The sequence below is a fragment of the Aulonocara stuartgranti genome (assembly GCF_965226115.1).
Source record: "Aulonocara stuartgranti genome assembly, chromosome: 7".
NCBI lineage: Eukaryota > Metazoa > Chordata > Actinopteri > Cichliformes > Cichlidae > Aulonocara > Aulonocara stuartgranti.
The window spans coordinates 7,555,089-7,572,453 of NC_138945.1; the positions used below are offsets into that span (position 1 = coordinate 7,555,089).

Here is a 17,365-nt window from a genome sequence, read left to right on the forward strand (position 1 = left end):
TAAAGGCACACAAGTGTTTTTTCTTCTTTATTAGAAAAAGTACTCTAAAAAATACCTGATGGCATAAGGAGAAATGCAAACTGTCCCCTTGATTAGAGCCTGGGTGCGCAGGGTTTGAATTATTGCCAACCCTGCGAATTCTCACAAACATCGAAATAAGTCCACTGACTGAGAGAGGAAGAGGAAAACATATTTACACTGAAGCCGTTCAGAGGCCGAGGCTCAACACTCAGCCTCAGCAGCCACATGGTTATTAAAAGTTCCTGGCAACACATTCAACATCTTTTCAATCCTAAACGCGTTTCTCAGGAGTGAACTGCTGACTACTTCCGCTATTGGAAAAATACTACACAATATTCAGAGCAGTAACTCACATATGTGACACGATCGTGCTCCGGAGTTACAGTTACAGCTGCATTAAGCGTCAAATGAGCGCCCTCAGTACGTCACATGAGTATGTATAGAGGCACCGCATCTTTCAGAGATTCAAAATAGCAAAACTGCTATAAATCAAAGTGTCCTGTATACAATGTCTTCTAGTTTACACATACAGGTTCTTGTTGAACTCCCCGTTCACTGCGATCGTCTTGGTCGGAGTGTATTTCATGGGATTTGCGCCCCTGACCGTCTGGGAGAAGGAGCAGCACAGCAGGGTCCCGCCGAGCAGCAGCAGCGCGGCGGCCGCCCAGCCCACATAGATTGCCGCTCCGATCTCTCTCTTCTTGGAGGAAGGGATGTTGGGGTTGTTGAAGTCCAGTATGATGCGATGGGCCATCCAGCAGAGCGGGACGAGCACGAAGAGTCCGCTGATGATGTAGATCACTCCCCCGGCGTGAACCACTCTCGCCTTTATCGTCTCATCCCTGATGCAGTTGGTGCACTGCGCTCCGGCCACCGTGACCGCTAGGGCGACGATCCCCAGGACTGCGGAGATGACCGTCAGGGCGCGCGCCGTCTGATGATCCTGCTCGAGAGCCAGCATGGAGTCATGAACTTTGCACTGCATCTGGCCGGTACTCTGCACCACGCAGGACATCCACAGTCCCTCCCAGAGGGTCTGAGCCACCAGGATGTTGGAATCGATGAAGGCGCTCACCCTCCACATGGGCAGCCCGCAGGCGACCATCGCCAGCAGAGAGCCCGTGACGCACAGCGCCAAGCCCAGGACCTCCAAGCAAGCGGTGAGCATGGCTTCTTGTAGCTCTTCTGATGTTCTTTGTGTGGGAGGAGAAGTGAGGGAGTCTTCTGGTTGCTGACTGCTCTCTACCGTCCTGTCCTGACGCCTTTTACAGCGTGCGCTCACAGGCTGCTCTTTTATCACGCTGCTGCTCAGCCTCCTGAAAAAACAGAAGCCGCAAACTTTGAGCCAATCAGCTGCGAATGCATCTTTGTCTCAGCCAATTATAAGCGTGCATCAGCAGGCACGCTCCTGTGTGCAGCGAACCGGAGTTCAGTCTGGCTTAAACTCTAGAACCCATATATTGATACAAATATGCAAATATATTTAATACAACATCTTCAGGAATTACTTGTATGACAACTCGTATGTGTTAATTGAAGGTCTGAATTTGTTGCTTTAACTTAATTAGTCATATTAAAGTTGGGTTGAGCAGTTTAACATTTTGAATTCTGTTGATTCTCTCAAAGTGAACCAAACCTGCCAGTGAAATGACTGAAATGCTTACCCTGGATTCCAATTTTGTCTTTCCTCAAACGCCCTCAGTGAAGTCAAGATTTTAAAACTGACAGTTTCCACCCCATACTTTGACTTCAGTGACATTAAATGAAGACAGATGCCTTCAATAGTCAGAGATGCCTTTATATATTTATGTATCTCACTGCAATTATTATTTTTAATTGTATTATATTGGCTTCACCAAAAAACCCTTTTGCTTCGCATAGGACTGACCTTCATACACTCACCAGTTTATTAGATACAGCTACTACTAATACAAATATCAAATTCCCCATGGTAGTGAGTTAATGGATTTAGTCATAACCACCGGCTGAAGTTCAAAGTGAGCGTCAGAGAAAGTCCTTGCCTCTGATTGGCTATCCCTGCTCTAAACATGGATAGACTCAATCTCTTTAGCAGTCAAATGTGGTCTTAAAAATGATCCCTGAGTTTGCTGTACATTTTACCAAGTATCTTTGTAAATACATCATTCTTCCTACTCTACAAAGATCTTTTTATTTCTAATATATGAAGCCCAGAAGCAAAGCAGAGACCGTTATTGATTTGTCTTTATCAGCTTCTTAATGGGAAAACAGAAGTTAACATACCCTGTGTGTGTGCGCGCGTGTGTGTGCGCGTGTGTGTGTGTGTTTACTGTAGAGAAAATGATGCATGCTGATAGAAGCTGGACCACACCTATAGTAATTACTCTATCACCAGTGGGGTCCCAGAACATCAGTGTTTTAGGTTTTAGTTATGCCGACATTGCACTGTAGACAGAAGGGGAGCAGTGCTATTAGGGGGGGTAAGAAGGGCTGATTCACTCACTTGTATGCCACACAGTAAATAAACACAAACAGGGTGGAGGTAGGAAAGAGGCATTGTAATAAAGACCTTCTACAAAGCTCCAAACCACTAAAATAGTGACTAACATGATGCAGGGATTTCTGTTCATAATTTTTATGGACAGGATTTCTAGGCACAGCCAAGTGGCGGAGGGCTTTCACTTCGGTGGCCTCAGAATCTCATCTCTGCTTTTCATGGATGATGTGGTTCTGTTGGCTTCATTGGGTGATGGCCTTCAGCTCTCACTGGAACGGTTCGCAGCCGAGTGTGAAGCAGTGGGGATGAGGTCAGCACCTTCAAATCTGAGGCCATGGTTCTCAGCCGGAAAAGGGTGGAGTACCCACTCAGGGTCGGGATGAGTTCCTGCCCCAAGTGGAGGACTTCAAGTATCTCGAGGTCTTGTTCGCGAGTGATGGGAGAAGGGAGCCGGAGATCAACAGACGGATTGGTGCTGCGGCCGCAGTGGACTTTGGTGAAGAGAGAGCTGAGTGTAAAAGTGAAGCTCTCAAGTTACTGGTCGGTCTATGTCCCTACCCTCACCTATGCCTACGAGCTGTGGGTAGTAACCGAAAGAACGAGATATAAGTGGCGGAAATGAGCTTTCATCCGAAGGGTGGCTGGCCTCTTCCTTAGAGATAGGGTGAGAAGTCCAGCCATCCGGGAGGGGCTCAGAGTAGAGCCGTTGCTCCTCCACATCGAAAGGAGCCAGCTGAGGTGGTTCGGGCATCTGACAAGGATGCCTCCTGGGTGCCTCCTGGGTGAGGTGTTTTGGGCATGTCCCACCGGGAGGAGGCCCAGGAGATGGCAGAGGTTAAGCAGAGGCAGAGGTTAAGCAGTTTCCAGATTCTAGCAGTTAAATCTTTTTGTCTCTACCAGCTGTAGTACCGTTACAGACAGGTTCAACCAGAACAGCAGTAAATCAGAGCTATACTGAGGGAGATTAATACATGGGCAAGATGAAAACAGTCAAACAGAAAATGTTTGCTCTTACTGAAAACGTGATGGCCAATTCATGATCACGTTTTCAGATTAAGGGCAGAGGTAGCAGGTGCTACTCCAGCTTGGACGTCAGCATGCCGACAAATGACCCTCCTCAGGAAAAACATAATCAGCTCTCAACCTGGGAAACTCATTACTACAAGAGCTGTTTTCTCTCTCACACATACACACACACACACACATGCATATAAAGGAGAAGAGTCATGATGTCACGTAGTAGGTGAGTGGGTCATGAAAACTGGGTTCCTGTTGGATCAACAACACGATAGCAACCGCTGCTCTAATCAAAACTCTGACTGCTGTCCCTGCAGGCAGAAAGAATAGTTATTGAAAAAACTGTGTGTGTGTGTTTGTGTACATAATGTGTGCAAAATGCACATGTCCTCAGAAAGCCAGATGCTTCCTCCTTTTTTCTGTGTTTACAGCCACACAGAAATACTTCCAGCGAGCATAATTTGCTGATGAATTAACACTGAGATCTACTTTCAGTGAATAAAATCACATTTTGTGAAGATTAGTCCAACATAAGAATTATAAATAAGTCCAAAGATGCCAGGAGACACCGAGGCATCTTAATTGGACTCTGATGATCACAACTCAGGTTACCTGACTGTATTTTTCTGCACTCCTCTCCTTTCTGCTCTATTCAATTCAGCTTAGCATAGCTAAGTAAGGTCTGCATATTTCCACTTCCTTTCACTGCACTGGACTCAGCCCAGCCTCAGATCTTTCCTCTAGGTCACAACTTTTCTCTGTGTGAAGCATGAGGTGGCTTGTGGTTTTGTGAAGTCCACTGTGAACATTTTCTTACTGCTCTTTTATTTAGTCTTTTTTCTATTGCTGGATTTTATTTGTCTTTATTTGATTTGTCTTTGTCTGGGAAGCATGTTGGGTTCACTCCTGTCATTTTAACTGTGCTACAAATAAAACTGACTTGACCTAACTAACTATACTTACTCCACTTGCTCCTCACTTTAGTCAGCTCAGCTTCAAAGTCAATTTTGAATTCAACTCTTATTCAGCTGTGCTTGTGCATTTTGTAAATTTTATTTAACACACCTTGTCTTAACTTTGGTTTACATGACTTTAGTTTAATCCATAGATCCCAGCTGAACTCATTTCCAGGTCTGAATTACTTCACTGAACTTGACACATTTCCAACTACAGCTCCAACTCATTTCACTTCACAGGGTGTGTGGAGGCTTGTCTAGAATATAATAACTTGAGCTTAAAAAATTCAGAATGAATATCTTTACAAGGAGGCATCTTTTTGGGCTTTGTTGTGAGTACTTGTATGCTTTGTCCTGGCAGTATTTTGCTGTGACGTGCTAGCAGCACTAGCACTGTCAGGATATCCTGTCTGTTATCACTTCCCTTTGTTGCTCATTGTTCTCTGAACCATTGTGGGCACTCTCCTCTTTTTCTCTTTAACTGTTTTATAATCCACAATCAAATTAAGCTGCTGTGAGTTTTTGGCACTTTTAGAGGTGTAAGACCTTGGCACACTGTTGTGGTAACTTTGGCATTGTCCTGGTGCCAGTGTTTGCCATGTGAGCCAGCAGTTTGGTTTCTTCACTGTTAGTTGGTCATCCTGTGTGTGTGTGTGTGTGTTTTTGTTTTGGGCATAATTCAGCTCAAAGTATAAACATGAACTGTTTGCCCTGTCTAACAACAGTTTAAAAAAAAAAAACCCTCCAAAACTTCCTGGCTCTAGATCCAGATCCGGATCTAAATTTACTCCATCCAATCAGCCCAAATAAAATAACTTCCTTTGCAGAGGTAATTAAAGACATATGAATATCATACAGCAAATTCATGAGAATTAAAATTCTAGTGTTGGGCAATATTAAAGTAAAGTTTTGGTGCTTTGGTGCTGCTTTCCTCATAAATAACTCCAGTGAGTGTTAGAGGTGGGCAAATTCATACAAATATTGATAGTATCAATAACAATGCTAGTATTGTTATTGGATCAATACTGGTGCTAGTGTGGGAGGATCAATTCTTTGTTTCTATTATCTATGTTTACTGAATTTTGTGGAATTCAAAATGATATATGTCAAACATCCATAATTAAAAATATCTGAACTTTTTTGTGTTGACTGTCAGGTCTATTTGGTTCACAGCTCATTTATAGCTTGTAGCTCATACCCGCTCACATTTCAGGTCTCCAGTTTCTGTGAAAGGCTGAAAGATGTGCTTTTATTGTGTTAACTCATTATTGTAGAATCACAGTGATTTAGTAACAAGTAAAATGTGTTCAGAATTTGCAAACCTATGATGATTCATGCCATAAGTCATGATACACTGCTCTCCCCAAAATCAGCAGTATCGCACACCACTAATGACTGCTACAATGCAATATTATGGGTGTAACATCCCAGGGTCTCCACTCCATTACATATTCCATATGTATGGGAAATGACCCCCCAAACCCCACTATGCAATGACCTCAATGAAAGGTCATTGAGGTCATTGCATGGTGCACCTTAATTCATTTTGTCTTAGGTTATAGTTGTTTATGGCCAAAGAATCCTTGCACTCGGCATTTAAATCTTTACATTTAGATGGTCTTGGTTAGAGCAGTGACGATCAGCCTCTGGACCAATTTTTTCATGCAAATCTCTTTTGATTGCATTTAAGGTAGTTAATCTAATCTACATTTTTATTAACTGTCACCCTCTGGGAAAAGACTGACTCAAAACCTGCTTCTGTTTGATTTCTAGCTTTAAACTCATCGGGCACTCTCCATGGAACACTGTTGGCATCCACATACCCACCTCCAGACTCTCGGGAATACAACTCCCATTTTGTTCTTCAGATTCCCCGCTCTTTACAGCTTGGGTCAGCTGCTTAATTTCTGGGAGGATAAAAAACTTGAAAGGCATTTTTAGGGAACTAGTGCACAGGTTCCTTTCCATTCAGGGGGGAGTCCAGCTCTCAGACTAATCTGCATAAACTAATCATTGAGGTAAGAGTCCTTGGCTTGTGTTATGTCCTGGGGGACATTGCACCCGCTTCAGTCACGCAGGTCCTGACCTTGCCCATTCCTATAAAAATAGATATAATTTCCATGATATGTTTTGGAGGGGTTATGGTCTTACGGGTGGGTACAAATAATGCAAACAAGTTTCACACAGGGGCAGTGAAGTGCAAGCTAACAACCAGAGCATACATGCTAAACTAGCTGGATGCGCACGCCGCAACTAGAAACATTAGCTTGTCAGGCAGTCCAAAACACACAATCTAACATTATTTTTGTCAGTGTAACCTGTCTCTAGTTCTAATGCGTTTGTTATGTTTATGGTCATTACTCCTGTGAGGTTTGTGGTATGTGTTGCAGTGTAAACTGGTGTGTAGATCCAGGATCTGTATCAGTATTTTAAACAGTACAAATGGGTTGGTGCCTGATGCCCAAATGCCTAATGCATCCAACCCCCTGTCCCCCATTTCAGCATTTTTCAAAGATCTTACGACCCTATGTTCTTTACCTACTTTCTTTGCAGTGGTGAGGTGACTCTTTATGTTGTGTTTTAGCATGTATCTCCACTCATGACCTCTATTAGCTGCTACAAAACCCCATGCATTACAATAACATTTGCCTGTCGTTTGACTTGTGCTGATATCTATTTAATTTAGTTCTTTGTCCCCCTTTTCTCCCCCACTGTTATCAGACCTAACGTTACAGTCAGCAGCAACACTAAAACCCTCATTTCTTTGATCCCTGCCAATTTCCTCCCTAATCAGGGTGATCGCTGTGGACAATCTTTACTGATGTTGAGTTGTTTGCCCCCTGTTGGATTAGCTATGCTAGACTTTTGTTTCTGTAATTTGAAGTCATCACATTTTTTTATTTTACTATTTTTATACATTATAAGCACAAAATAACACCTTTACTCTCACTTCCCCACATCTAGTCTTGCTTCCCATCTCACTTGGTGGTCATCATCCCTCCTGCCCTTTTTCCTTTCAGTACAGTCCCGTGCCCAATGTCGGCCCCCACCACAGTTGTAGCGATTTCTAACTGCTTTGTCTTGGCCTTCCCCTGCTTCTTCCTATCCTCTGATTTCCCTGTTTGACATCCAAAAATGGAATTGGAGAGATTAATCTGTTGGCTTGGCAAAGGGTTTTGTATTACAGAGCGTGTGCTGATAGGTGGTGGCTGTGTCCACTGCGGGCAGCTTACTGATAGCAATGGAGATTTTTGTGGTAGAAATAGATGCAATAGGGGAGTTAGTGATTGCTCCTTCACTGTTAACAGGGATGCCAATGGCTGTCTTCCGCTCCAGCCCGGGAAGGATAAGGGCTTCGGCCTGGAGGGGGCTTGTGTAATCATCCTCTTGCTTCCCAAATGCTTGGGTGACGGGAAGATACAGTGTGGGTTGAGATTTTTGTGTGGGCTCAGGTGGGGTCGTATCTCCTCCAGCCTCAGATCGATTTTTGCCCCTGATTTTAGTTTGCTTAAGTTTTTCAGCTTCTTCTAACCATGCAATCATGTGTGCATGTCCAATTTTCTCTAATTTGCTCTTACTTTTGCTGCTTTATATTTCCCACTAACTGTTTACATTTTTCAGCATCTAGCTTCCTCTCAAATCTAAAATCCTTTTTGCGATTAGGGAAAAAGCACAACTGCCCTCAGGTCTCTGTGACACATTAATTCTGTCACCCGGCGTGGAGCACTTCCAGTTTCAGCTTACTGCAATTACTGCAATTACTGCAATTATAGCCCATCAACTTCCCTCTCCTTTTTTTTTGCCTGTCCTGTCCGGCAGTGTAGCTATCAGAATTGTTGTTTGAAGGCCAAAAAAAGTGCCCAACAAATATGATGGTGATATTATATTAGTCAAATTATGTGTGTGAGCATACTTGTGTTCATAAGGTTTCTACATTTAAGGGTCTAATAGTGTGTGTAGGGAGCTACAGCCCTGCCCCCCAGGACACGAAGCAGGCATGGACGAGAACGAGAGCCCCAGGAGGACCACCGCTTATCCTGTTTTATTTTATTGTTTATTTTACCTTACCTCAGTATATCTTTACTTTATCTAATGTTTCTGTTTCAGAATCGACTCTGTATTTCAGCTTTTGTTTATTTATTTACTCATCTTATTTATTTAATCGTGACTTTTTAAGCTTTTAGAATTCAGTCAGCCCTTCAGCTGACATGACATAATGTCCAAGTAACTGGTCCTTACAGTGCGATGCGCCGATCAGTTAGCACCGCCAGGATTCACAGGACAGCCACACTGGAGACACTGACACGTGCTTTCCAACCCTCTCTAGCTTTTATTAGAATATTCTTATTATACTATTTTAACGTGCACAACTCAGCGATCCTGGATCGCCATTTTTTTTTAATGGTCCCTGACCATAACACCTAGGGTCCCGGTGTTTTGTTTGTTTTTTTTAAATGAGAATCGCTTTACTTATTTTGATAAACAGTCTTCAGTAAACAGGATTTACAAAGGGGTTATATATAAAATAAATTGCTTGTTTTGCAAGTAGCTTAATGACTGCGTTATTTTATCTACATAATAATCAATCCAGTCCTTTCTACTTAAATTATCTTCATAGAACTAGTGCTATTGTCAATTTCTCCTGCCCTCTTGGGCAGGTCCCTCCTAAAAAAACATTTTCAATGTCAATTGGCTGAAATTACTAATGCTGTTTTACAGCGTGAGGTTAGTTGATGGTTTGTCATAAGCTACTTCACATATGGCCCAAGGGAGTACAGCTTCCATAATAATGACTTTAATTAGTTTAGTCACAGATTTAACAAGTTGGTGACTCACACTGGAGGAAATCCCAGCACTAGAAAGTCACCAACCTGCCCAGATAAGACAGATGTTCTGCACTACTGGGTTTATCGTGCCTTCTGATCCTTTTCATCCTCTGGTTCCACTTGTTTTAACAAAAGGTGGATATGACACATTCATTTAGCTCACAACACACTCATCCTGTAAGAATTCAGCTCGTCTGTATTCTCATGACACCACCACACACCACAAGTACTATAACAAGGCTGCAGTCACGGATGGTTTTGTTTTCTTCAGCTTCTTTATGTTTTCATAGCAGAAAATTGTTTGAAATCTGTTCATAATTTTCATACCCCAAGATGCTGTATTTTCTTTTACGAAACCAGCAGTACAAAGTCCAAAGATTTTATAATAAATATAACAATATAGAATAAGAATATTTAAGAAAATAATTCTCCCCTCCTTGCCCCTCCTTGAATCGCTACCTTATCATGGTGGAGGGGTTTGTGTGTCCCAGGGATCCCAGGGGCTTTTTTTTTTAATGAGTGTACGTGATGTGTTGGTTGTATGTTTGTTGTTTGTTTTGACATACTGCGAATCAATTTCCTATCAGGGACAATAAAGTTACCATTGACCATTGACCATTGATTGATTGATTGATGTTGTCTGGGGGCTTTTGCCCCCTGGTAGGGTCTCCTATGGCAAACTGGCCCTGGGTGAGGGACCAGACAAAGAGCGATTCATAAGACCCTTATGAAAAGGACACCGAGGGAACAGTTTACCCTGCCCGGGATAGGGTTACCGGGGCCCCACCCTGGAGCCAGGCCCGGGGAGGGTGCCCGAGGGCGAGCGTCTGGTGGCCGGGCCTTAGTCCATGGGGCCCGGCCGGGCACAGCCCGAAGAGGAGACATGGGCCCATCCTCCCGCAGGCCCACCACCCGCAGGAGGCGCCATAGGGGTCGGGTGCATTGTGTGCCAGGTGGCGGCCAGGAGCGGAGGCCCTGGCGGACTGACCCCCGGCTGCCAAGACTGGCAATAGGGACATGGAATGTCACCTCTCTGGTGGGGAAGGAGCCTGAGTTAGTGCGTGAGGTTGAGAGGTACCGGCTAGATATAGTCGGGCTCACCTCTACGCATGGCTTGGGCTCTGGAACCAGTCTCCTGGAGAGGGGCTGGACTCTGTCTCAGTCTGGAGTTGCCCCTGGTGAGAGGCGGCGGGCTGGGGTGGGTATTCTAATATCCCCTCGGCTTGCTGCCGGTACGTTGGGGTTTTTCCCGGTGGACGAGAGGGTTTGTTCCCTGCGCCTTAGGGTCGGGGAACGGGTCCTGACTGTCATCTGCGCTTATGCGCCGAGTGGCAGTTCAGAGTACCCAGCCTTCTTAGAGTCCCTGGGGGGGAAGGGGGGGGGGGGGGGCTGGAGGGTGCTCCACCTGGAGACTCTGTTGTCCTGCTGGGAGACTTCAGTGCTCACGTGGGTAACGACAGCGAGACCTGGAGGGGCGTGATTGGGAGGAATGGCCTCCCTGATCTGAACCCCAGCCGTGTTTTGTTATTGGACTTCTGTGCTAATCACAGTTTGGCCATAACGAACACCCTGTTCGAACATAAGAGTGTCCATAAGTGCACGTGGCACCAGGACGCTCTAGGCCGTAGGTCGATGATCGATTTTGTAATCGTATCAGCAGACCTGCGACCATATGTTCTGGACACTCGGGTAAAGAGAGGGGCTGAGCTGTCAACTGATCACCACCTGGTGGGGAGTTGGATCAGGTGGCGGGGGAGGACGCTGGACAGACCTGGTGCACCTAAACGCGTAGTGAGGGTGTGCTGGGAACGTCTAGCAGAGGCCCCAGTCCGCGAGATCTTCAACGCACACCTCCGGCAGAGCTTCAACAGCATTCCGAGGGAGACTGGGGACATTGAGTCCGAATGGACCATGTTCAGCGTCTCCATTGCCGAAGCTGCTGCATTGAGCTGCGGCCGCAAGGTGGTTGGTGCCTGCCGTGGTGGTAATCCCCGAACCAAATGGTGGACACCAGAGGTGAAGGGAGCCACCAGGCTGAAGAAGGAGTCCTATCGGGCTTGGTTAGCCTGTGGGACTCCGGAGGCAGCCGACAGGTATCGACAGGCCAAGCGGAATGTGGCTCGGGCAGTGGCTGAAGCAAAAACTCGGGTGTGGGAGGAGTTCGCAGAGGCCATCAAAAAAGACTTTCGGACTGCCTCGAAGAGATTCTGGCAAACCGTCAGACGTCTCAGGAGGGCAAAGCGGTGCTCTACCTGCACTGTGTATAGTGCTGGCGGAGCGCTGCTGACGTCGACTGAGAAAATTGTCAGGCGGTGGAAGGAATACTTCGAGGACCTCCTTAATCCCACTGACACGTCTTCCGAGGAGGAAGCAGAGTCTGGGGATGAGGGGAATGACCCGCCAATTTCCGGGGGCGAGGTCACTGAGGCAGTTAAACAACTCCTTGGTGGCAGAGCCCCTGGTGTTGATGAGGTCCGCCCCGAGTTCCTGAAGGCTCTGGACGTTGTAGGGCTGTCCTGGTTGACACGCCTCTGCAATGTTGCGTGGAGATCAGGGGCAGTACCTGTGGACTGGCAGACCGGGGTGGTGGTCCCCATCTTTAAGAAGGGGGACCGGAGGGTGTGTTCCAACTACAGGGGGATCACACTCCTCAGCCTCCCTGGGAAAGTCTATGCCAGGGTGCTGGAAAGGAGAGTTCGTCCGTTAGTCGAACCTCGGATACAGGAGGAACAATGCGGTGTTCGTCCTGGTCGCGGAACACTGGACCAGCTCTTTATCCTCTCCAGGATACTTGAGGGTGCATGGGAGTTTGCCCAACCAGTCTACATGTGTTTTGTGGACTTGGAGAAGGCATTCGACCGTGTCCCTCGGGGTGTCCTGTGGGAGGTGTTGCGGGAATATGGGGTGTCTGGCCCATTGCTACGGGCCATTCGGTCCCTATACAACCGTTGCAAGAGCTTGGTTCGCATTGCCGGCAATAAGTCGGACTCGTTCCCGGTGGGTGATGGGCTCCGCCAGGGCTGCCCTTTGTCTCCGGTTCTGTTCATAATTTTTATGGACAGGATTTCTAGGCGCAGCCAAGTGGCGGAGGGCTTTCGCTTTGGTGGCCTCAGAATCTCATCTCTGATTTTTGCAGATGATGTGGTTCTGTTGGCTTCATCGGGTGAGGGCCTCCAGCTCGCACTGGAACGGTTCGCAGCCGAGTGTGAAGCAGCGGGAATGAGGATCAGCACCTCCAAATCTGAGGCCATGGTTCTCAGCCGGAAAAGGGTGGAGTGCCCACTCCGGGTCGGGGATGAGTTCCTGCCCCAAGTGGAGGAGTTCAAGTATCTTGGGGTCTTGTTCGCGAGTGATGGGAGAAGGGAGCCGGAGATCGACAGACGGATTGGGGCTGCAGCTGCAGTAATGCGGACGCTGCACCGGTCCGTCGTGGTGAAGAGGGAGCTGAGTGTAAAAGCGAAGCTCTCAATTTACCGGTCGATCTACGTCCCTACCCTCACCTATGGCCACGAGCTGTGGGTAGTGACCGAAAGAACGAGATCGCGGATACAAGCGGCAGAAATGAGCTTCCTCCGAAGGGTGGCTGGCCTCTCCCTTAGAGATAGGGTGAGAAGTTCGGCCATCCGGGAGGGGCTCAGAGTAGAGCAGCTGCTGCTCCACATCGAAAGGAGCCAGCTGAGGTGGTTCGGGCATCTGACAAGGATGCCCCCTGGGCGCCTCCTGGGTGAGGTGTTCCAGGCATGTCCCACCGGGAGGAGGCCCCGGGGCAGACCCAGGACACGCTGGAGAGATTATATCTCTCGGCTGGCCTGGGAACGCCTTGGTATTCCCCCGGATAAGCTGGAGGAGGTGGCTGGGGAGAGGGAGGTCTGGGCCTCTTTGCTTAGGCTGCTGCCCCCGCGACCCGGCCCCGGATAAAGCAGATGAAGATGGATGGATGGATGGATAAGAAAATAATTATGAATGTTTCCATGATGTAAATAATTTGTTTTCATTGAGTTTTCACAGACTATTCTGGTTGCAAAACAGTCTGTTTATGTATTATTATTGTCATGAACTGTGTGTGGAGCAGGTGAATTGGACCCAAATGCAAACTCGCAGACAGGACTTGAACTCAAAACACAGCTTTTATTGCTAGGGTGTCATAGAAATAGAAAACTAACCTAAACTGGGAATACTGAAATCTAAACTAACACACAGCCATGAGTGAGGGAGATCACGACACAGGACAGTGAGATTGAGATGGCAGAAAAGAGAAACAAGACACAAGTCCACACACATAAACACAAACACACACAGAGGGACGCACAGAGGACGGTGGAGAATCTAAATGGACAAGGAACCAAACAGGGAACATAAGAACCTCCAACCAGAACTGTCATGTTTCGGCTGTGTGGCAGGCAGGGATTGGACCCAAACGCAAACTCACTGGAGACAGGATTGAACTGTAAGCTGCACAGTGGGCTAAGGGCTGAGCTAACGGAAACAGAGGAAAATGAACTATGGACTGGGCTGCTAACAGAGCTAATGACTGAGCTATAGACTGAAAAGCATGCAGTAGTGATGGTGGCGATGGTTGTGGACTGAACACTCCTGAGCCTCTGGAACACGGGGAGGACTGTTGGGCGGGGTTGCCTGAGCCTTCAGCAGAAACAAGAACGGGTGCAGGCACCTGCCGGACACTAGCCGCTCCCACCCCTGGAGTAGGTACGGGTGCGGAGACGGGCTGTATCCTGGCTGACCTCACCCTGGGGTGGACTGGTTCACAGCCCCCCCTCACCCTGGAAGCTGGGACAGGCACCGGCAACGGCTGGGCAACTGCCCTTCTCACCCGAGGAGCTGGTACGGGTGCAGAAACTGACAGAGCCTCAGCCGGCCTGGAAACCAGAGCAGGGACCAACTGGACCTCAGCCTCCCTCACCCGAGGAAATGGTACGGGTGCAGGGGTACGCTGGGCCTGAGCTGCCCTGGCAGCAGAAACACGAACAGGCAAAGGAGCAGGCTCAGAAAAAAACAGTCTTAGAATTGGCAGGCTTAGGGTTAATATGTACTGGGTCGACAAAAACAGACCTAGCAAAAATGTATTTTGCATCTTTCCCACCATGTTGTACAGTCTTTGAAGTCCTTGGGTTAACAGTCTTAAAGTGAGCTGACTGAACCAGACTTGACAAAACCTGAACTGACAGAACCTGAACTGTGTGTTTGAGACCTGGTGACATTACTCAGTTTTTCCTTTAACAGCATTTACAGCCTTTGGCGAGTGCTTATTGTCTTTGATTTCTCCCTGTTCAGAGGGAGCAAAATGAAAAAACTTTTCCCAGTCTATGTCATCGTCCAAAAGGGAGATTCCAACAGTGTCTGGGGTGAGTTTATTGTTCTTTTCAGTTATGGCTTCAGGTGGGATGTGTGAAAGGCAGTCATTATAACTCACCCCCGGGAGTTGCTCAGCAAGTGAAAAGTGACAGCGGTATGAGCATCGCTTCCTCTGAGGTGAGGAAGCTGACGGGGCATACAGCTGAGCCTCTGACGTGCGGGATGGCAATGCAGAGGCTGGAGCGTGAGCATCCGAAGAAAAACGGAGCACTCCCACCTGAAGCGGCCGAGGCTTGGGTGCGAGCGGGGCAACAGGCGGAGGCTTTTGGCAACTTCGGGGACCTCCAAAAGCCAGCCGAGTTCCGCGGAATATGTGCTCAAAATCCGGAGCGCGCCACGGCTTCCAGCGGAGCTCCTCCTCCAGCTGGGCGAGGGCTGCCTCCTGGCGCTCATACAGCTCACTGTCTGCTGGAGCCATGTAATGGTCGTAGTCTTCTGTCATGTTTCGGCTGTGTGGCAGGCAGGGATTGGACCCAAACGCAAACTCACTGGAGACAGGATTGAACGCAAAAGGGCAGCTTTTATTGCTGAACACCAAAAACTCTACAAAATCGAAACTGGGATGACTAACAAAACACACAGCATGAGGGAGACTACGACACTGACAAAGAGAAACACAGGGCTTAAATACACAGAGGGATAATGAGGGAATGAGACACAGAAGGAGAGCACAGCTGGGAGTAATCAGGCTGGACGAGACAAGGGAAGCAAAACTAGAAACACTCACATGAGACATGGACTTTCAAAGTAAAACAGGAAACACACTGACTGAACTCTAAACATGCAAACTTAACAGCAACTGGGGAGACAGAACATAGGAACCTGAAACGTGGTACAAAAACGTCACAGTAGACATAACATGGAACACAGGGAAGCCATATGACAAAGCCAAAGAACTAAACCTATGATAACCATAACAGACCTAGGGAAACAAGAAACAGTACAACAAAGGACTCAAAACATAATATAAAAACACAAGATCTCTTCAAAATAAAATAGGAAACATAATGAGACGCAGACATGACAACCAGAACTTGACAATGTAAGACACAGACATGAAACACATGAAGAGCAGGGGAGACTTAACATGGGTTGGAAACACAAGGGGGAACTAATAAGCAAATGAACATAGGAGACCTAATGAGCTTAAACATACTATCAACATCAAAATGAACTAAAACTCAAAACACTGGGTCATAAGACCCAGGATCGTGACAAGAACAAACTAAAGTCTACTAATACGCCTATACGTTTTCAGCCAGCCAGGTACTCTTTCACAGCATTTGTGCTGTTTGTTTCCTTTGGAGCATTTATAATTAAATTATTGGACTCACTAAAATCATTTGTGTTTTTAGCAGTGTTGGGACTAACGCGTTATTAAGTAACGCGTTACAGTAACTACGTTGTTATTGTGGTAACGAGCACAGTAACTAGTTATTATGCCAAAATCAGGAACGCGTTAGTCGTTACTGGGATTTAGATAGGGTCGTTACTCGTTACTTCGTGTGGTGGCTATCGCGGAGCTTCCACAGATTCAGTAACATTAGTGGTGGAGGCCAGCAGGTGGATGAAGGAAAGGGGACGCAGAAGGAAAAGAGACCCGAGGCGGCCGCCGGTCCAAGTGTGAACTGAACTTCAGGTAAGAAGTTATGACCTGCAGTCTCTCTGGGTCAGATATGAACCAAGTTTAGGTGGAGTTTATTTTCGTTATTCTGACTTTTTCCGTACTGCGTGCTAGCTAGCATGACGGAGTTTCTATACAGCTGGGTGGTGCTATGATGTTAATGATGTTGAACTTTATTTTGTTCATAAGTTATTAGAGTTGTCAACCGTCCTGTCTGGTATTCAGAGAAAATATTACGCGTTTCTTATTGAGGTGAAAAGAAACAGTTTGTCCCGTAATTCAGCTACAATGAAAAAGGCACAAAGCTGCAGTTATTCTGTGTCTTTGCTGCACAGCTGCCTCTTCTTCTCTCATTCTCTCTCCCTCCCTCTCCCGTTTCTACTTCAATCATGAAACTGATCAATGATCAGCTGATCGGCTCTCTTGTTTGTTTATCGCTCACTTTGCGCCGAAAGAGGAAACCAGCGGATGTCGCGCTAAACAACAGCTGCACTTTTAAGCTTGATCAGCTGTTGTTAGAATTTATTTAATATTACTTTCTACTATCAGCTGATGTTTGCTGGAGCCACAGCTGCAAAAAAGCTGCTGGTCATGATATGGTTTGGTTATCTGGTGAGAGGGAAACATGAAGATGAAACCAGGAGATGTCCTTACTGGATCATCAGAGCTGAACAGGTGATGGAGAAACAGGTTTACCTTTTAGGTGACATGAATGAGTTGAAGGGAAGTTATGAACTGTTTCTGAGAGACAAATAACCCCAGGATCCTTTTTTAGGTAGCTGACAGCTGGTAACTGTGCAGGTGCGGATCTAGCAAAGTTTTGCCAGGGGGGCATGTAGGGCATTAACAGGGAGAGGTGGGCGCAAAGAAATACTTTTCTTTCTTATTCTCATTTCAAATGTCTAGCTTTTAAAAAATAATTATCTGAATCTTACAACAAACAATTGATAGATTGATGCATATATACCATCAGAACAGTGTACATCACTGTCACAATAGTGTTTGTTTTCATTCAAAGGCTTTATGATTTTTCCTATAATGGTGGGCCGGTCTCTAGTCAAAATGCCCGGGC

The 17,365-nt window shown here is 46.6% G+C and overlaps 2 protein-coding genes across 3 annotated transcripts in view; one reads left to right on the forward strand and one right to left on the reverse strand.

Moving 5' to 3' along the window:
* Positions 1–14: 14 nt before the first annotated feature.
* Positions 15–15,077, reverse strand: cldn5b (claudin 5b). Its single transcript, XM_082538155.1, has 2 exons — positions 14,728–15,077; positions 15–1,337 (listed from the first exon to the last, which is right to left on the reverse strand). The coding sequence occupies exons 1-2, from the start codon at positions 15,060–15,062 to the stop codon at positions 542–544; spliced, it is 1,131 nt and encodes a 376-aa protein (XP_082394281.1). The 5' UTR covers positions 15,063–15,077; the 3' UTR covers positions 15–541.
* Positions 15,078–16,107: 1,030 nt separating this feature from the next.
* septin5b (septin 5b) overlaps positions 16,108–17,365 on the forward strand; it is a 31,497-nt gene continuing 30,239 nt past the window's right edge. For both annotated transcript variants that reach the window (XR_014277527.1, XM_082538156.1), the window contains exon 1: positions 16,108–16,308. The gene's annotated coding sequence lies outside the window, so the exon portion shown is untranslated. The remainder of the gene's footprint in view (positions 16,309–17,365) is intronic.

Bases quoted from the DNA above. Each gene is read 5' to 3' on its own strand.
- cldn5b (XM_082538155.1), bottom strand. From the start codon at position 15,062: ATGAGCGCCAGGAGGCAGCCCTCGCCCAGCTGGAGGAGGAGCTCCGCT. The intron at 1,338-14,727 runs GTGAGTTATAAT...CTGTTTTTTCAG, and splicing joins TTGCTGAGCAACTCCCGGGG to GAGGCTGAGCAGCAGCGTGA.